Raw genomic sequence first — 18,994 nt, forward strand, 5'->3', positions numbered from 1 at the left:
TTTCTTCGATTCAGCCTATTTAGTTTAGAGTTTCTACTATGGGTCAATAAACTCATTTTATATATTTGGCTCACATTCTCCTATAAATTTAATAAATCAACCTTTAGATTTGTGAGATCATTATTGACTTATGTGAAATCCATATATAAGTCTATAAATCTAATGGTTAATTGTAAAGAAAATATGAGCAAAATATAAGAAAAATATTGACCTCTAGGCTCTAGCAATATATATTCAGCAAGCATTTTTTAAAAATGTACTAAAAATTCATATGTTGTATTAAAAATGCTTTGCATATGCATTTTAAACTATAAATTACATTTTTATTCTATAATTATCTTATAATACTGATGTTCAGACAAATATTTTGATTAGTGCTAGTTTAAAAAAAAAAAAAAAATTAAAGTTGATCGTGTCAATTTAATAAACTAAATTAGAAAAAATTCCTCCAACTAATTGAAGGATAATTTATAATTAGAAGAAATGGAATAGAATTCTAAAATAAAAAGTGAACCAAAGAAATGGTTAGGCAATCAAGAAAGCAACACCTTTCGGTTATGCCACGTACCTCACCAACATCCAACGACCGGGTATGAGGCCCACACCGAAAAGAACGGTGCCACGTGTTGCAGTGCGACTTGTCCGATGAAGGTGACATATTTTGATTTGTCCACATACAAACTTTGCTTCTTGTCACTCTCAAGCTTTAGCCTTTGGCTTTCGTTTGCCTTTTTGGGTTAATCAACGGTCAAACGTCTTTCCTTCCACCTAATCAACCTTCCACGTGTACGCACTCTCTAATCCTAACCCTCCGATTTTTGTCTATAAAAAAACCGCTGCTTTTGTCTCTCTCAACGTTTTTAAAGAAATCGAACTGTAATCAACTGCTGCAACTCTCTCTTTCTCTCTTCGGTTATCTCAAAGCAGATTTTGGCTTCGCTTGTCATATTCAATTCATTTTGTTTGTTATTGGGTTCTTTGCTTTCTTTCCATCTGAGTGCTGATTCAAAGAACATCATCCAATGTTTGTCAAGAAGCTTGTTGAGAAGGCTGCAAAGAAGGTAAGTGGTTGATCGATCTTCTCTGTTCTTTGGTTCATCTGATCTCTTTCTCTGATTTATGTCATCTGGGTTCATTGTGAAAGAACATCTCAGTATAGCTACGGATGCTAAATATTTCACATTTTTCTATTTTGAACACTGTTCTTGTTGATTCCTTTCATTTCTTTTCTTTTCTTTAATTTCTTTTCCAAGCTTTCGGTGTTCACTGTTTTTTTTTTTTTATAGGTGTTGCTTCAATATTGGTACTTTCTTAAAGTTTTTTCAAAAGAAAATCAGCATTGGATTAAATATAGGGGTGTAAACGAGCCGAGCTTGAACGAGCTTCCCTTGTTCAGGTTTGGCTCGTTTAAATTTTACTCAAGCTCGAGCTCGAGTCGAGCTTAAGGGCGAGCCAAAATAATCGAGTTCGAGCTAATAATAAGTCGAGCCGAGCCAGCTCGCGAGCTGGCTCTTATATTTAATATTTTTGTTTTAATTTTTTTTTTTAACTTCAAGTACTCTTAAACGGCTTAAGAAGTTAGTTTGCATATGAGTATTTGCTTAACCTAGCTAGTCGAGTATGGAGCCTGAGTCAATACAGCAAGGGATTTGGTTTCAAAGAGAGATGATATATATCATTTTATAGATAAGCAAACTTGAAGATTGATGTTTTCTTAAAAATGTGGGACAAGTTAACAGGTTGCATTCAGACTGCATTGGGACAACGCCCCCTACAAAAAAGTATTTTTTTTAATGTCTCTCTCTCAATCCCCCTCACCAGTCACAACGGATCTTCCACCTGAACTCTCATTTCCCACTCTCTCACTCTCGCTCACCAGACAGGTAGCGATAGTGTTTGAGTCTGGTTGATTCTTTAATAGTTTATGCCTTTCGCAATCTCCCTCAATAGTTTCTGCTTGGTTCTTCTTCTTTTCGTTTGGGTCTGCTCTAATTGAATCGAGGTCTTTTTAATGATTGTTCTCTCTCTTTTTGATCTCGAAGGGTCTAGAATTTTTCATTCTCTAACGCTTAAATATAAATGCAATTTTAAGGTTTTAATAATTATGAGATTTATAATTAATTATGTATTACTTAGTTTTTATATATATACACACACGAGCTTATACGAGCTGTTCACGAGCTTAGCCGAGTCGAGCCGAGCTTGCTTCGTTTAATATTCAAGCTAGAATTTGTGTTCATGAAGCGCTTCATTTAATATTCGAGTCGAGCACGAGCCGAGCTTATGCGAGCCGAGCCCGAGCTTGCTCGCGAGACGCTTCGTTCACTTAACAGCCCTAATTAAATATGTCATTAAAATAATTGCTCTCAGCTTGATTCTGCAAATCAAGCTTTCTTTTGAGACTTACCGATCTTGCTTCCTAATTTTCAATCTTTTTGGTAATAAAAAAGACTTGAGAAACATTTCTCTGAACAGTAACATTTTGCATTAATGGCGACTGTATGGTGTAGTGATTTGGTTCAGTTTCCAATTGTATTTTCCTTTTTGGTTAAGGGTACAGCTAAACTGTGAAATGATAATTTAAAGGGTTTTTATTTGGTGGGTGAAATTGATTTTTGCTGTTAAATGAGAAATGGTTTTTAACTTTTTATTCATCTTCCATTGAGTTTCATGGCAGTGATTGGTGGAGTGATACGTTTTGGCTGAATTTGTTTTATTTTAAAAAAAAAGAGTTGACACTGATTTTTAGTTTCTTTCTTTTTATTGTCTCCGTCATTTGTAGAAATATACTTTCTCAAAATATTAATTAAATAATTAAATATATTTTTTCTTTCGGTTTAAGTTTTTAGAATAATCTTATCTTGATTCATTTATTGGGTTAGCGTGTGAAGCGATTGAGAGATTAAGACAATCCGGATTTTTAGTATTTTAATTTCTTTTTTTTGTTTTTAAAATTCTGACAAGGCCAAAGATAATCAAATATTTTATATGGTAAATATTATTATATTAACCTTAAACTCGGGTTTAAGACTATCATGGCCTAGGCCACGTGGCTTTCTAGTGTATCTATATATGACTATATCATTTATAGAGAGGGCAAAAAAACAAAGAAAAAAGATACTTCTTATCCTCAAGAATTTTTTGACCCTTCTATGAAATATTATAAACTTTTTTTTTTTTTTTTTTTTTTTTTTGAAAGATAAATATTATAAACTTCATGAGGTGCCAATTGATGATTGGATCTTGATAAAAAATTGTAAAAAAGAAGAAATGATGGATTAACAGTCAACATATTGCTCTAAATAATTCAAACAGTCAACGACTAAACATGTCCACGTGATGGGCGGTGGTAAGTATTAATCCTACCCATATAGGTCTTTTTTTCAAGGAGTTGTTACCATCTGATTTGTAAGGTCCTTTATGGTCAACGAATATCATCAAATAGCAGGATCTGTAATTCAATTTTATATATATATTTCTCATTGGGGGAGGTCGGTTTTTTTTTTGACCCTTCTATGCTATATTGCTGGATCTTGCAGGGTTACATGATTTCATAATGAATGATATCTATGACTTAATTGATTTATATAGTCACTGCTGCATTTTCACTCGACAAAATAATAGTTAGTGTTAGAATATAAGAAGGGATAATATTTATTGTTGAATAAGGCCAGTTAAAATATGAAATACAATCAAGATATTAATGGACATAATAATATCAACCTATACAAGAAAATATAATCAACCTAGACATGGAGGCAAACAAATACTCATTTCTCAATACTAAAGTAACTGGCCAGCAAGAAAATTCTATTTGGATTTGTTGAGCTTTTGATACATTATTGCTGCTCTTGTTGCAGCCTGGAGGAAGTTCTGATGGTTTGAAATCAAGTGAGGTAGACCCACGAGTTGTGTTCCATTATGGGATCCCCTCTGGATCTACCATGTTCGCTTATGACTCCATTCAAAAGATACTTGCAATTTCTACAAAGTAAGTAGTGCTCTTTTGTGGATATGACAAAATTTTCCTCCAAATTATATTGGAAAAATTCCTCTAACTCAGTTTATTAAAACTGGCATGTGTCTTTCGAACATGTAATTGTCATATGCATTTTTAATGCATATTGGAGCAAAACTTTGTCTTTGAGTCTGCATGTCAGTTTAGCTCAAGTTTCTTTTGTCATTTTCATTTTTAAAAATTTAACATTTTAATGTTTTATTGGATGGCAACTTTCTATACTAATGAGCATCTATTCTGTGCACTAAATCTTATGAACACTTGATGTTATTTTGCAAATATTCTATTAATATGAAACGAATGACATTCATACTAGTTTATAGCTTTGACTTTAAATCATTTCAATCTGTTTATGATGGACTCCATGAATTTTGAATATATGGATGATTATCTTGTCAAAATGTTGAAGCATTATTGACTCGATATTTGATTTTTTTTTTTTTTTTTTATTCATTTTGTCCCCTCTCAGGTATGGCCGAATCAAGTTATTTGGAAAAGATAACACTCAGGCTGTACTTGAATCAAACGAGATAGTACCAAGCAAATTTTTGCAGGTCTTGTGTTCTTTTCCTTTCCATTTGCAGTTTTGGCTGCCATGAAATACTGATTATTCTTTAAGTATTGGAAAATCGATTTTCATCAGATTGTTCAGAACATTGTTTATCTAATATCAATGATGATATTTATCTTCAGTTTATGGAGAACCAAGGCATCCTTCTAAATGTGACGTTGAAGAATCACCTCGAGGCAAGTTATTCCACTAGACTAATTGCTATTTAAAAAAGGAAAAAAATAATAATAATAATTTTTTTTTTCTTTCATAACATCAAAATCTACCGCCAGTCCATGTTTTATGGATTGTGTTTTGAATAATAATTCTGGGAATTGATTTGCAAATCAAATTATAACTTAGGTTTGGGACATAGACAAGAAGGTGTTATCTCATGTGCACGTTTTTAAGGAAGAAATTACCTCCTTTACAGTCATGCGTCACAGTTGTTACATGTAAGTGTTTATTATTGCCTCCAAATAAGGTATTCATTCACCACCTTCAACTAAGTGTACTATCTTATTGACAGGTATGTTGGAGATTCTAATGGTAATATTTCAGTTTTGAAGCTTCAAGAAGGACCATTTGGTATAGTACAAATGAAATACACTATACCTCTCTCAGTTTCTCATGGTGAGATACATTCCTGGCCAAATTTTTGTTCATATGCTGTTTATCTATTTATTTTTTTATAGGAAATATTGCTTAGAGTAGGAATTGATGATTCCGTATTTCTGTGAGTTTTTTTTCTACTAACTTGTATTTGACCTTGTCTAAATAGTCTAATAAATTCTTTTACATTTTCTGCAAATCATTTTCCTTCTCTAATAATTTTTTTTTTCTTTTTTTGGTACATAATGCATTTTCATTCCAAAATCTAACCTGTTCATTCATCTTGTTTAGGGAATATAACTGAAGTGTCTGGTGATACTGCTGTGCTGCATATTCTACCTCAACCAACAGCTGAAAGTAAGAGGTAGTTTCACCAACCTTGTTGGCCTCTTTTTTTTTTTCTTTTTTTTTTGACATGCCCACACAAGAGGGGGAGGAGGGATTCGAACGATTTAAGTTTTTATTTTTTAATCCTTATGTTTTATGAGTTATTGAATCCTCATTTTCCTCTTGTGCTATCTGTTTGAATGCAGACTTCTTATAATATTTAGAGATGGCTTAATTGCATTATGGGAAATTCGAGAAAGCAAGTCCATTTTCACAACAGGTGGAAATATGTTGCAATCACTCTCTCATGAAGCAAAGAAAGTGACTTCTGCATGCTGGGCATGCCCTTTTGGAAGTAAAGTTGTTGTTGGGTACAGCAATGGAGAGATTTTCATATGGAGTATTCCTTCTACCACAACTCCAAGGACCGCTACAGCATCAGACCATGGTTCTCAAAATGTTCCTATAAGTAAACTTAATCTCGGGTATAAGATAGACAAAATTCCTATAGCATCATTAAAATGGGCTTATGCAGAAGGGAAAGCGAGTCGCCTATATGTTATGGGTGCCTCCAACTCTGTTTCAGGAAATTTTTTGCAGGTATTTGGCAGTTATGCTAGCAATATCATCGTAGGCCAATGAAACAAATATGTTTATATTTGACATGTCTCTCAGTGTTCATATATCTTCGTGTTAGTCCTGTCTCTCAGAATTGTCTTTTTTCCATTTCCTTGAACCAAAAAGTGAATCCATTTCATTTCCTTTTTTTTTTTAAGTCTACTGGCTTTCTAGACATTATGAGTTGGATGAGGTAGCTTGAAACCTTCAGCGCCACCACAAAATCTGCTTTTCAGACCAAGCCCATCTTAATGACCATTTTTCTGTCTCAAAACATCACCTTAACTTCGCTTTTTGCGTTTTTGTGATCAACATTACTTTTTTATTTGATTCTGCAATATGCACAATTAAGTTGGATTATAATCATAAACTTTATTTTGATGAGGCAGGTAATGTTGTTGAATGAGCATACTGAATCTCGCACAATTAAGTTGGGGCTTCATTTGCCTGAGCCTTGCATTGACATGGAGATAATTTCTAGCAGTGAGCAATACAAACATAAACAAGATTGTCTCCTTTTGCTTGGAAAATCAGGAACTGTTTATGCCTATGATGATTGTTTGATTGAAAAGTATCTTCTACAATGCCAATCTAAGTCTCCAACCTCACTCCCAAAGGAGGTCAAGTTGAAAATGCCATTTGCTGATTCAAGTATCACTATAGCAAAATTTATTACAGACAGTCCTTGTATGCTTAGTCCTGCAGATGAGGTAATGCAACCTTTAATTTTTCCTTATAAGATCGTCTGCCTTCTTTTTTTAGCATTATGTGATTAGTTTAGTGATTTGGCCTAATGATTTCTTTGGTTTATTCAGGATTACATTCAAATGGCAGGAAATATTCCACCACTTCTTCCCTCCGAGACAAAACAGAAAGATAGAAGTCACTTGAATTCAGCCAACTTTAGTGGATTTTCGAAGGTTAAAAACTTGTACATAACTGGACATAGTGATGGAGCCATAAATTTTTGGGATGTATCATGTCCCTTTGTTATTCCAATTTTCTCGCTAAAGCAACAGGTAATTTTTGAAGTAATTGTTTATATTATTTGCATGAGCAGAAATGGACAACTACTTCTCTGTTGGTTTTCATTTTGTTATTCTAAGCATTTTCCTTACTGCTGGGCCGCTGGCTGGATGCACTGCTCAGACTTCTCACACTAGAACATTACCTTTTCAAAATGGGGGATTAAATAAAAGGGGCTTTTCAAAATATAATAAAGACTCAACAAATTATATTCTAGTCAAATTTGAATCTTTTGACTCCGACTTCCTGGGATGTCCTTGTTTCTTTATTAGGATTTCAGAATGCTATCTAGTCATAGAAGGATATTCAAGGCAGTTGCTTTCTATATTTCTTTGCTAGATTGTTGCAAAATGGATATACTTTTTTTTTCTATTGTGCTTATTGTGCCTTTTCTTTTTTAATGCAGAGTGAGGATGATTTTTCTTTAAGTGGTATAGCACTGACAGCATTGTATTTTGATGGCAAGTCTCAGCTTCTTGTTTCAGGAGATCAGAAGGGAACGGTGAATTGCCTCTGCTGATAGATTTTGTCAAATATGATCAATTTTTTAGTGTATTGGAAATCGTATTGGCGTTTTCACTCTATATATGATCTGCAGGTTCGCATCTTTAAATTTAAGCCCGAACCGTATGCCACAGAAAACACTTTCATGTCACGCTCAGGTATTTTTAAGTGCATGATTCAACTACTATGAAGTTTTAGGTCTTGCCTTGATTCTCAAGCTTACATCTTAGTCCAAGTGTGACGATTGCAAGTTCATCCTTTGGCAGGCAGTACAAAGAAGGGAAACAATCACATCATCCATAGTGTTAAGCTTATAAAGATTAATGGCTCCGTGCTTTCTATGAACATTAGCTGCAGCTCAAGACATCTTGCTGTTGGGTCTGATCAAGGATATGTGAGCTTACTAACTTTTCTTCTGGCTCTTCCCTTATGTTTTTATTGTTGACGTGTTGTTGTTGACATACTTATAAGATTGTGCCCCCAGGCCTTGGGTTAGATGACCTGTTTTTGGAGGTACTTTGAGAATAACAGAGACATTAGTATTACGAATTAATTAATTAAATGCTGGAAAGGCCCCCGGACCTTGGCTTAGATGGATAGGTATGGGATTGGGTTGGGAAAGATTTTAAGTTTAAATCTTGCCTAGTAAAGTAATTCAACAAATACTAGATTTAAACTTATGACATTGATTGTCCCCCTAAGGAGTATCTCAATTGGTTAGAAACTACGCCTTATAAAACAAAAGTCACTAGTTTGAATCTCCACTTTTTCCTCTCATTTGGGAAAAAGATAACTAAGAAGGTTAAATGCATGACACTGATAATCTTAATGAGCTTCAACTAATGACAAATAATTAGTTAGTGGGAGTAAAAAACTTAGGTCTCTTCTATCTTGAGTTCAGAGCAACCAGCTAGGATGTGTGAAATTGTAAAATTAAACAACTGGCACACTTTACATCTACTTTCACTGTATTATGATACTTTCTATTGGAAGGTTCGTTGTATTCAATTTTATAATTTTTAAATAGTATCTATACTTAACAGAGTTTAATTTCTTTGTTTTTCAAATAGGTTTTTGTTTATTATTGGGTTTTATGCAACTCCATGAAAATCATCACCTTCCACGGAGGCTATGAAAGAAAAACAATGCAACTCTTGATGAATAGTTGCATTGCATTCTAAAAATAGAGATGGGGTCAGACAGATTCTATATACAATTTTCCTGACCATTTTGTTTTTCTTTGTCCTCCTGGATTTCCACCTTAACAGGAAGATCCTCCCAACTTATCTCTATTCTATTTCCTTCAAATTCCTTCATATCAACTCATTTTTCTTACAGGTTTCTGTAATTGATATGGAAGGGCCCACTCTATTATATCAAAACCATATTGCAAGTGAAATTCGTACTGGTGTCATCTCTTTGCAATTCCAAGCCTGCAGTTTACATGGTTTTGAGAAGAATGTTTTAGTGGTTGCAACAATGGATTCATCTGTCCTGGCTCTCGACAGTGATACTGGAAACATCCTGGGCACTAACAGGGTTCGCCCCAAGAAACCTTCTAAAGCTCTATTCATGCAGATCTTGGGTGAGTGCTACTGGCTTCAGGTTTCTACTTGACAGGATAATCAATAAATGAATCTATCACAAATGTTGGTACCTTAAGTATTACCTCTACAATGGTCAGTTAATATACTCATGAGAATATTTAGGGAATCTGATTGAAATAATTATTATTTTTTATTTCACAGATGGGCGTGATACATCAAATGGTCAAGATCTGATCAAAGGGAATGCCTTGGAGGATGGCACACCAAAGCTGATAGCATTGCTATGTTCTGAGAAAGCTGTGTATGTCTATTCTTTAACGCATCTTGTTCAGGTAAGCAGTGATTTATGTTTGTCAGTAGTCATGAACTGGTGAATTATTTAAGCTCATATCTAACCTTCCCTTCTCCTTTGTCTCAGGGAGTTAAGAAGGTGTCCCATAAGAAGAAGTTTCAGAACTCTTCTTGTTGCTGGGCATCAACATTTTATAGTCACTCTAATGTTGGGCTTATACTCCTTTTTACTAGTGGAAAAATTGAAATAAGGTGCTGAATTTTCTTAATCTGTATTTCCTTAGTTTTCGTACCATTTTTTAGCATTTTGTCAAAATGGACAAAGATATAGGTGGCGTTTGATAACCCATTTTAAGAGTTTTGTGTGTGTGTGTGTGTTTTGGTTGAAAAAGTATTTTGATGTAACATAAAGGTGAAAGAAGTTAGAGTTTTTTGTCAGTGTTTTGTGAGGAAAGTTATTTGTTAATGTTTTGACTTTTTTTTAGTAGAAATGAAAAAGGAAAGTGAAAAATAGTTAGCAAACAAGGTTATATAGAAAAGAAAGGGATGCTAATTATGGCTAGTCCATGACAGATAAGACGATATCATTGTTAGCACGTTATACTCATAACTCATTGCATGTAGTTAGCTTCTATCCCATAACTGCAATAGTATTCTTACACAGAACGCCTATGTTGAACATGATAATTACAATTCATATCAAGAAAAGAAGATGAAGATTTAAATTTATTAGGAATTTTGAGAAGAATATTTTTAGAATAGAAAGCAGCATAATACATGTTTGTGGACTAGTTTCGCACGTGTCTAGTATTTTGGGTTGTTTTGGGCTACTCTTGGAATTGAATTGTGATGTGTTTCCAAGTAATTTTGTCTGGTATATGATCATGTCTAGGGCAAAAAGAAACAACGTATGCATTGAAATGGATTTGAAACCATTTAATTAGTCTAGTTTCTGATTGGTATATATTTAAAGTGTATAATGTGATTTAGTACATTTTAGTGTATACATCTGCTTGTGAAATGTCAGGTCCTTGCCAGATTTATCCCTAATAAAGGAGACGTCAATAAGAGGTTTCACGTATTCTACGTCAAAACCAAATTCATTCTCTGACATTTCAATATGCGGTTCATCAGAAGGAGAACTTGTTGTGGTATGACATAGTGGACTTCTTATTTCAAATAAGTTTCCTGGGGGACATAATCTTGGAGATGCTCAGACCAATTGCTTAACTTTATTCATGCACAGGTTAATGGTGATCAGGAAATCTTTGTCATCTCAGTTTTGTTCCAAAAGAAAACCTTTAGGTATATACATGTACTTATAGAAAAAAGTTTTAATTGTTTATTTGAATTACTCCTTCCTACTCAAATGTCAAATCTTTTAATTTTCTATATGAAATTTCTGTCATGTTTTTCGGAGAGGAAATAGCTCTCTATCTCTCTGTTTGAAACCTATGGAGTAGAGAGACAGCTATTGCAATAAGTAGAACTGTAAAGAAAAAGTGCATTCAATGCCTCTATTTATATGTTTTGCTCGAATTCATTCTAGGCTTCTGGACACTATCAGCCACATTTACAGGAAAGATTTGATGCTTTCACAAGAAGGGCTTGCCTGTCAACCCATTGTCTACAAGGAAAGGAAAAAGGTAGATAGTAATTGATAACGTTTGAGCTTTCCCTATGACCCTATGTATGTTCTCAAACTAATGCTGTTCTGCATTATTTGGCATGACAGGGTATATTTAGCTCTGTTATTAAAGACATTACAGGCAGTAAAGCAAAGCATGTACCTCATGTGGAAATAGAAGATGCTAGAGAAAGTATAGAAGAACTTCACACGATCTTTTCAACAGCTAACTTTCCAAGTGAAACTGAGAATAGAGATAACCTGGTCACGGATGAAGAGGAAATAGACTTAGACATAGGTATGAATTTCATGCTTATAACATATTTCTTTATTATCTATTCTTATATTCCCAAATGGATCTTGAGATAGAAACTACATGGTCTTTTGTTTTTGAAGATGACATCATCCTTGATGATCCTGGAGAAAAGCCTAAAGAACAGAGTATGTTGACAGCTCTTAATAAGAAGAAAATATCAAGCACATTTCAGACTTTAAAAGGTGAGTACAAGATAGATCCTTGCAATTAAACTTCATTCATAGACTTTCTTATTTTTCTTATCATTTTAGTTTGTGACTTCTTTGTCATCAAGCACTATGTGTTCCAATTAGCAAATATAGACTGAGTTGGCTTTTTGCCTATTAATGCCATAATAAATTGGTTCAACTTATGTGACATAAAAATGAGTACCAAACTGGATAACACTATACATCTTATATGTCCTATTAGCCATAACAACCACTATTTTCTACTTTTGATGAAGTTTGCCAAATGAAAGTAACATTCTTTTTTCAACTTATATATGATCTTTTGTACGGAATATGCTAATGCTCCAATCTTTTCTCGGATTTCAATATTTAGTATTTTTAAGACGGAAGTTAAAACTGCAGAATAAGTGCACAACAAAAAATTAAGAGATTGCCAAAGGGGTCCAGTCCCTAGGGCGCCAACCAACATGGTCTGAAGACAGTGACTAGAAGATTGTTTAGACACACTAGTTGACTCGTCAAAAATTATTTCAATTTTCAGGGAAGTTGAAACAGATGCAGGGCAAGAACCAGAAGAGTTCCATCAGTGAAGAGCAGCAAGAGGAGAAGGTCGGTGCAGTTGATCAAATTAAGAAGAAATATGGGTTTTCTTCATCTGGTGTAAGCCTCCATCCAATTATGCACATCCCCTAATACGTTCAACTTATTTGGTACCATGTTTTGAATTGGATAGGGTTGGAAAATATAGCTCTCGAATTGCACTCATTATTATTATTATTATTTTCTTTTTCTTTTTTCTCCCTTTTCTGGGGCACTCTATTAATCATAGTATATGAATTGGTCTCCGCTATCTAACCAAATTGAATATAACGCTATATGATATTTTGATGATATGTCCTGTTCAGTTATTTGCCTAGCAGAGTGTACTCCACGAAAAATTTTGTTACAAAGATATAAATCGACTTATTGATTAATATTCAATTTGTATTACTTATGAGTAGTAAATCATGGCCGGGATGTTTTGCAATTTTTGGATCATCCTAACAAAGCAATGCCAGTCTTTTGCAAAAATGCATAATTTCTTTTTCTTTGACTGCAGGAATCTAGAGTTGCTAAAATGGCAGAAACCAAACTGCAAGAGAACTCGAGTAGGTTGCAGGTAACTATCTAATTAAGTTGCAGGAGCCAGATGTCTATGTTATCTGTTTGTTGTGTAATTCTCAGATAATGACCATGTTCAATATGCAGACACAATCTTTTGTTGAAACTCTGTAGTCTAGAGTAGTGGTTTTTCTAGATGTTGCTTAAACTATACCAAGTCAGTAATGTTTGGTTATTTTCCCATAAAATGAAATGTTCCCAGGGATGGGAAAGGGGTTAGTTCTTTTGCAATTGATGTACATGAATTTGCATTCTTCTTGGTGCACATAAGTGTTGTAGAATGTATAATTTAATGGAAGTTTTTGCCTCATTGAGCAGGGGATTGGCCTGAGAGCTACTGAGATGCAAGACACAGCAAAGTCATTCTCATCTATGGCAGAACAAGTGCTGCAAATCGAACAGCAGAAACGAAGCTCATAATTCTAATGGATATATTGATCAGAAATGGATTACAGCATTGTAAATTTTTTTTTGTGTGTTTGATTTGTTTCTGTTTACTTGATTCTTTGGAATGTATACTCATTTCCATATAGCTGGAAGCCTGGAAAATAAGATGTGCTGCAGTGTGATAGTGGAATACTTTCAGACAGATATGTAAAGAATTGTTTTTGTGTATATAATGGATGGGATGGAGATATATACACTGTTCGTTTCCTCTCCTTTTACCTACTTAAATGCTAATGGCAACAGGTAAACTTAAAACGAACTCGCAACATTTTGGTTGAAAATGGAGCACAAGTTTGCCTAACGCCCTAAACAGAAGCTATAATTATTATTTTCTCCTAGTAATTTTGTTTTTCCAAGTAATTTGTGAAGAGATGGTACCTGAACCAGGGTGATGAGGTTGGACTTTTACTGGGATCGAAGCAATTCAAGATTCAATTTTAGCATTCTCAAATACTAGCATAACAGAGTTATTTGCCAATTTTCAAATACCACGAGCATGGAAGCTTGAAGACAGTACATATTTAGCTTAATCCAACTCTCTGTTGAAAACATATTTGGTAACCGATATGAAAACCACTATCCAATGAATAAGAACCAATGTTTGTCTAGCGGTCACTACATGGCCATTGGAACAATCTGGCAGGGTGGTGGCCATTGTGTGCTTGTCGATCGCCAGCAGCCACCACATGACCGCCGAACTGTCCTAATGTTTACCATATATACAGAACCCAACATTTGGGGCAACACCTAGTGTTTATTCAGCAAATCTACCAATATGGAATATATATGATCTTTAACAGCATCCCTGTTACTTGTGCTCAATGTAAAAATGGTTGCCCCTGGGTGGTTCTTCAACCTTGAAACTGCAGAAATTCAGACACCCTAGTCATTTAGAAAACGAGCACAAAAGCAAGAAGGGAGATAACTATGTTGCTAGCCAAGTCTGAAACTTCGTTTAATAGCAGTGTCTAACTACCCCTTTAATCCTGTTTTAGTTTTTGAAAAGCCGAGGAACCTTCCTTCTTAAGGGTCCAAAAGACTTTTTATGCCTAATTTACAACACCCTCTTGTATAACCTTAAGATTCTTGGTTCCCTATTTACAAAAGTATCATCACAAGTCTATGACAACTGAAGTAGTGATGAGGCCAAAATATTTATGTGTCAGTCAAATGTACCTCCAGGAATATCACGGCCAAATTTCGGAATAGGGACAGAAGCCAAAATTGGGATGCTTGATTCAAGAACTTTCAGAACTGCGGGGAAGAAAGATGAACTGTACATCTCCATCTTCCCAACCTCATCAATGATGAAGAGATCAATATCCTCTCTGACCTAATAACAATTTGCATGCCTTTAGAAACACCTCTAGAATTGCAAAAAGACAAATAAGCTCGTATATGTTAATAGCTCATCTTTGACAAACCAACTCACCTGCAACTCAGGTAGCGCCAGTGGCTCAAATGATGTTATATCTACTTTGTACTTCCCAACATTGGGCCATCTAAAGGACTCAGGGCTGCCATTGCAAAAGATCCATTAGCTAGTGTTGAAAATTACGACAAATTAAAATGATCAGTTAAAAGAATAAAAAGTAGTTTACGTTCAAGAGAAAAAGCAATTTGGTAGTATGTGGTAACATGGTCTGTAACTCCCCATGCATTTTAAGAAAACAAATCTAGAAACCAATGAAGCCAAGGAAAGATTCATATGTCTATCCAACTAGGCGAAACATGCTATAGTTCATCAGAATGCATTCAACAGTCAGAATTATTAGTACTTATCAAAAAAAAAAAAAAGAGTCAGAATTATTAGAGAGAAAAAAAGCAATGACTGCTAGTAGCACCTCTAATGAGGAATATGTTTAATGGGTGTAGTTAATTTTTGCCAAACAACCTTGTACGTTTTCCAGCTTCTTTTAGACCCTGCAGTATCAAAAATAAAAAATAAAAACTTTTGTTTCCAAAACAGAAGAGAAAGATGTTCAACGCATAAGACAAAGATGGGAAAGAAATATCCGACCAATCTTTAATGTAAAGGAGTTGAGTTAGTCAACAGACACCACATTCATCGGTTGAAAACAAAATGAATGTGCAGTCAGAATGTAAAAGATTGTAAACCTTGCTCTATTATAAGTTTACTATTTCAGTGTGTTCAATCTTTAAGCTTTAAATTTTTATCCTTCCCTACTTGTTCATTCACCACTACAACAAGCAAACACCATTTAGAAACCAATTGTTAAGCAATCCTTCAGATGTCAATTAAAGGACCGTCATGTTCCATGAACAAAAATCAAACTCAAGTTCTATTGGCATGTGAAATCGGTAATAACAGCACAATTAACCAATTACATGGAATGACAATACTAAAGATCCCAAATTTGAATGTGTTCTTTCAAAAAAAGATTTGATATATGGGCTTTTGTATATAGAATCATCACATTCAGCATCAAAGATATAAATAAAAGACAAGCAATGAGATATGACCGAGCAAAGAAAAATGAAAAGAGAGAGGAGACCTTGAAATAGTGGAGGAGGCGAGTCGACCTCTACGGCCATCTAAAGTGACCACCTCAAAACCCACCCCCTCGCTTCCTTGTCTAACTTCACCTAAAAAACCACCATCACAAAACTTCATACAAGCAAATAGACCCAAATCACTTACAAAAAATAAGAATAAAAAATAAACCCAATTCATCAGGAAGCAAGACAGAGATAGAGAGAGAGCATACGACTGTAAAAGCCCTGAACTTTCAAGCTGAGGTTGGAGGCTTTTAGGGCTTCAATAACTCTCATAATTAGTGTGGTTTTACCCACACCCTGCAAGAAAAAAATACCAAGAGTCTTACAACAAGACATTATATTACAAGATTCTATTACCAAATGGAATTCGCTTACAGGAGGGCCGGTGACGAGGAAGCATTTGCCCGGACCGGCCATTGTTCAGCTGGGAACCTGGTGAGGAGAGTAGTGAGGATGCAAATGTTTTGTAGCACGAGAGAATTATGCAACGCCAAAAGCACCGGTTCGGATTTTTCCGAAGTAGACTGCATTTGTGATGTTAAATTAAATTTTGAAAAAAATATATTGTTTGCGAGTATAATTTTTTTTTTTTTTTTTTTAAATATTGTTTTCAAATTGTGAATAAGAGGGTGGTTAAACTACAATTTTACTAAATACTTAACTCTATTTTAAAAAATCATAAATCTAAAAAATTTATTGAGAGGTTGACAGACAGCCTCATAACCACTCCCATGAGCCCTTTTAAGCTCAAAAGATGTTAGTCACTTTTATTGAACTTATTAATAACATATAGCGTTACTCTTAATAACATATTAACGACACGGCCCAAAATAAAGGGATGACCGTAGTATAAGTTGTTTGGCTAACTAATAATATCTGTTTAATCCCCAATTACACTCTAAAAGTCGGTGATACATGTTTTACTTTATAAATTTGCCAACGATGGCATCGGTGTATCAACGAGCTTAGCTTTTTTTGGTGGTCGTTTATTAACAAAGGCGTAGATGGCCAATGAATTTTGGGCTCAACTCAATGGCATTTTCACCCTACAAGTATGAGGTGGTAAATGAAAGCTTCAACGGTGTTTTCTTGGCTATTCATTATTTCCGTAAGTTTACTATTCCCTGACTGATATAAAATTCTCGTCTAAGTAAAATGGCCTTTTACGCCACCATTCACCTCAGAGAATGGGGTGACGGACGTACCTTGAGTTGAAAATTACATTGAGTTGAAAATACGCCACAAAATAGACTTATTTCCCATTACGTTGACCGCATCAAGATTCGCCCACCCTTGATCCCTTCTAACCAACTATTCACCAAAGCCAAGGATTCTAAATATCAATATCTTCAGTGTATGGCCAAACCAATTAGCAACCTCCTCAAGACATCGCTCCTGCTTCAGGCCAATAAAGAACCTAGTGAGAGAGATTGGGAACCTAACAAAAACATCTTCCTGTCACCAAGGATCCCATCACTTGGGTAGCCTCCACGAACCCCCTTTTGCAGCCGAGTATTCCAAAAAGGGGCTTGGAATGACCTGTAACCCCAAAGTTGATTCCCCAAGAGTGCCGGTTCCAGGTCATTTGAAAAAAGAATGGCCTACATTGGACAATAAGTTGGCAAAACAGTTCAAGTTTCACGCAACAAAGCCTGAGCTACCACAAATTTTGTCAACAGCACCAGGACCCAGCTCCCCTATCAAGTTTCACGCGTAATTCCAAGGGTCTTAATCTAAATCCGTGATATTCCGAAAGCACATGACCACAAATTATAATAGCGAGAAGATTTAACAGCAAAATGGAAAAACAAAAGATTTAAAGCATGAAGGCAAGCTAAATCATTGAAGGATGAAAAGATTAGGTACAGAACCACATGGGACACAGCAAGATCCTGAAACTAATCCCTTCTTTCTCTAAACCTAATTCTACCATTAAAGGAAATAAAAAAAGTAGCTATTTTATGATATTAGACAAAAGAGTGAATCTGAAATTGCAAGTAGTCCTAAGCAACCAATACACCAATTGCTCATCCCCCCGCGCTTTCATCTACTCGTCATCGTCATCTTCCTCCTACAAAAACCACAAACAAACAAACTGTCAACAACAAAAACGCATAGAGCGAAAGAATTGAATGGTGAAAAAGACTATCACAAACAACCTCTCCGCTCTCATCCTCTTCATCCTCCTCATCGTTCACTTCAGACTTGGACTTATCAGACTCCTCATCCGCACCATTTCCTCCCTCAGCCTTTTATATCAAAAAAATTCAAACAGTTATTAGCAACAAAATCTTCAATATAATAATTAAAAAATAAAAAAGCAGTGATCTAATCAAGAAAAACTTATTTACCAATTTCTTATTGTAAGCCTGCATGTTCTTGTTGTACTCGGTCTTCCTCTTCTCTGCTTTGGCTACAAAAGGAGCTTTGTCCTGAAAATTTGGTAGAGAAACCAATAAGCGATTGATTTTAATACTCAAATTTTTTTTAAAATCCATTAATTCTGAAAAAGAAAATACTCACAGCTTCAGACATTGATTTCCATTTTTCACCTCCAGCTTTACCGACCTAATTTTATTCATTTCCCAAGATAAAAATGTGTTTTAATTTAAATAATTAAAGAACAAAAAAAAAAGAATCGAGAACAATATAAATAAAAACGTGTAGATCTGAGTCGGAGAAATTAGTTACCGCGGACACGGCCTTGTTATTGGGATGTTCTTTTGCGTATTGCTTCCTAAACTCCTCCCTTTATTTATTCATTGAGAAACACATTAAAAATCGAAACATTTTTTCGATATTAATAAAAAAATGGAAACTGAAGTCAACTAATAGAAAAATGGGAAAACTACGGATCTGTAAGTACTTCAACGAGATTCAGAATTCATACATGAAAACGAAGAATGCACTCGCAGGCCTCTTCGGCTTGTTTGGATCCTTTGCGGCTTTCTTCGATGGTTTCTTTCCCGTTGCAGCACTTTTACTCCTCAGCCTATCAACAAATCCAAGGCGCTCAGAAAATATGCAAAACAATTACATTCGAAACAAAAATAGCTAAACTACAAGAGATCTTAGATCTAAATAGTCATCGTCTAAACAAATAATCGCAAACACAGGTTCGAAAATGAAAAAAAATGGAAAGAAAAAAAAAAACCACAAAAACTAACCTGCTGTCGGTTTTTCTGGTGTCAGCCTTAGCTTTAGCACCTTTCATGGCGACTTTCTGCACGAAAACGACGAAAAAACTGTGAGAATCGGTC

At 34.9% G+C, this 18,994-nt stretch overlaps 3 protein-coding genes across 4 annotated transcripts; 1 reads left to right on the forward strand and 2 right to left on the reverse strand.

The window, feature by feature from the left end:
• Positions 1-880: 880 nt before the first annotated feature.
• LOC132171187 (uncharacterized) lies at positions 881-13,411 on the forward strand. The gene is made up of 24 exons (XM_059582436.1): positions 881-1,061; positions 3,861-3,991; positions 4,488-4,572; positions 4,712-4,765; positions 4,932-5,023; positions 5,098-5,201; positions 5,472-5,544; positions 5,714-6,107; positions 6,515-6,835; positions 6,941-7,144; positions 7,558-7,653; positions 7,750-7,813; positions 7,922-8,049; positions 8,994-9,240; positions 9,404-9,534; positions 9,621-9,745; positions 10,521-10,644; positions 10,740-10,798; positions 11,043-11,139; positions 11,229-11,418; positions 11,517-11,618; positions 12,148-12,266; positions 12,706-12,765; positions 13,086-13,411. Exons 1-24 carry the CDS (start codon positions 1,023-1,025, stop codon positions 13,185-13,187), a joined length of 3,141 nt encoding a protein of 1,046 aa, XP_059438419.1. The 5' UTR covers positions 881-1,022; the 3' UTR covers positions 13,188-13,411.
• A 302-nt stretch (positions 13,412-13,713) lies between these two features.
• On the reverse strand, positions 13,714-16,282 carry LOC132171628 (uncharacterized). Of its 2 annotated transcripts, XM_059582999.1 has the most exons (6): positions 16,110-16,280; positions 15,944-16,031; positions 15,731-15,821; positions 14,647-14,731; positions 14,391-14,547; positions 13,714-14,077 (listed from the first exon to the last, which is right to left on the reverse strand). In XM_059582999.1, the coding sequence occupies exons 1-6, from the start codon at positions 16,149-16,151 to the stop codon at positions 13,962-13,964; spliced, it is 579 nt and encodes a 192-aa protein (XP_059438982.1). In that variant the 5' UTR covers positions 16,152-16,280; the 3' UTR covers positions 13,714-13,961. The 2 variants fall into 2 exon arrangements, with proteins under 2 accessions (XP_059438982.1, XP_059438981.1); XM_059582998.1 differs by having other exon boundaries at positions 15,944-16,282.
• Positions 16,283-17,549: 1,267 nt separating this feature from the next.
• LOC132170547 (high mobility group B protein 3-like) lies at positions 17,550-18,988 on the reverse strand. Its single transcript, XM_059581559.1, has 7 exons — positions 18,902-18,988; positions 18,625-18,726; positions 18,426-18,483; positions 18,258-18,302; positions 18,086-18,166; positions 17,894-17,983; positions 17,550-17,805 (listed from the first exon to the last, which is right to left on the reverse strand). The coding sequence occupies exons 1-7, from the start codon at positions 18,946-18,948 to the stop codon at positions 17,782-17,784; spliced, it is 447 nt and encodes a 148-aa protein (XP_059437542.1). The 5' UTR covers positions 18,949-18,988; the 3' UTR covers positions 17,550-17,781.
• Positions 18,989-18,994: the final 6 nt, after the last annotated feature.

Source organism: Corylus avellana, chromosome ca2, assembly GCF_901000735.1.
Source record: "Corylus avellana chromosome ca2, CavTom2PMs-1.0".
NCBI classification, from domain to species: Eukaryota; Viridiplantae; Streptophyta; class Magnoliopsida; order Fagales; family Betulaceae; genus Corylus; species Corylus avellana.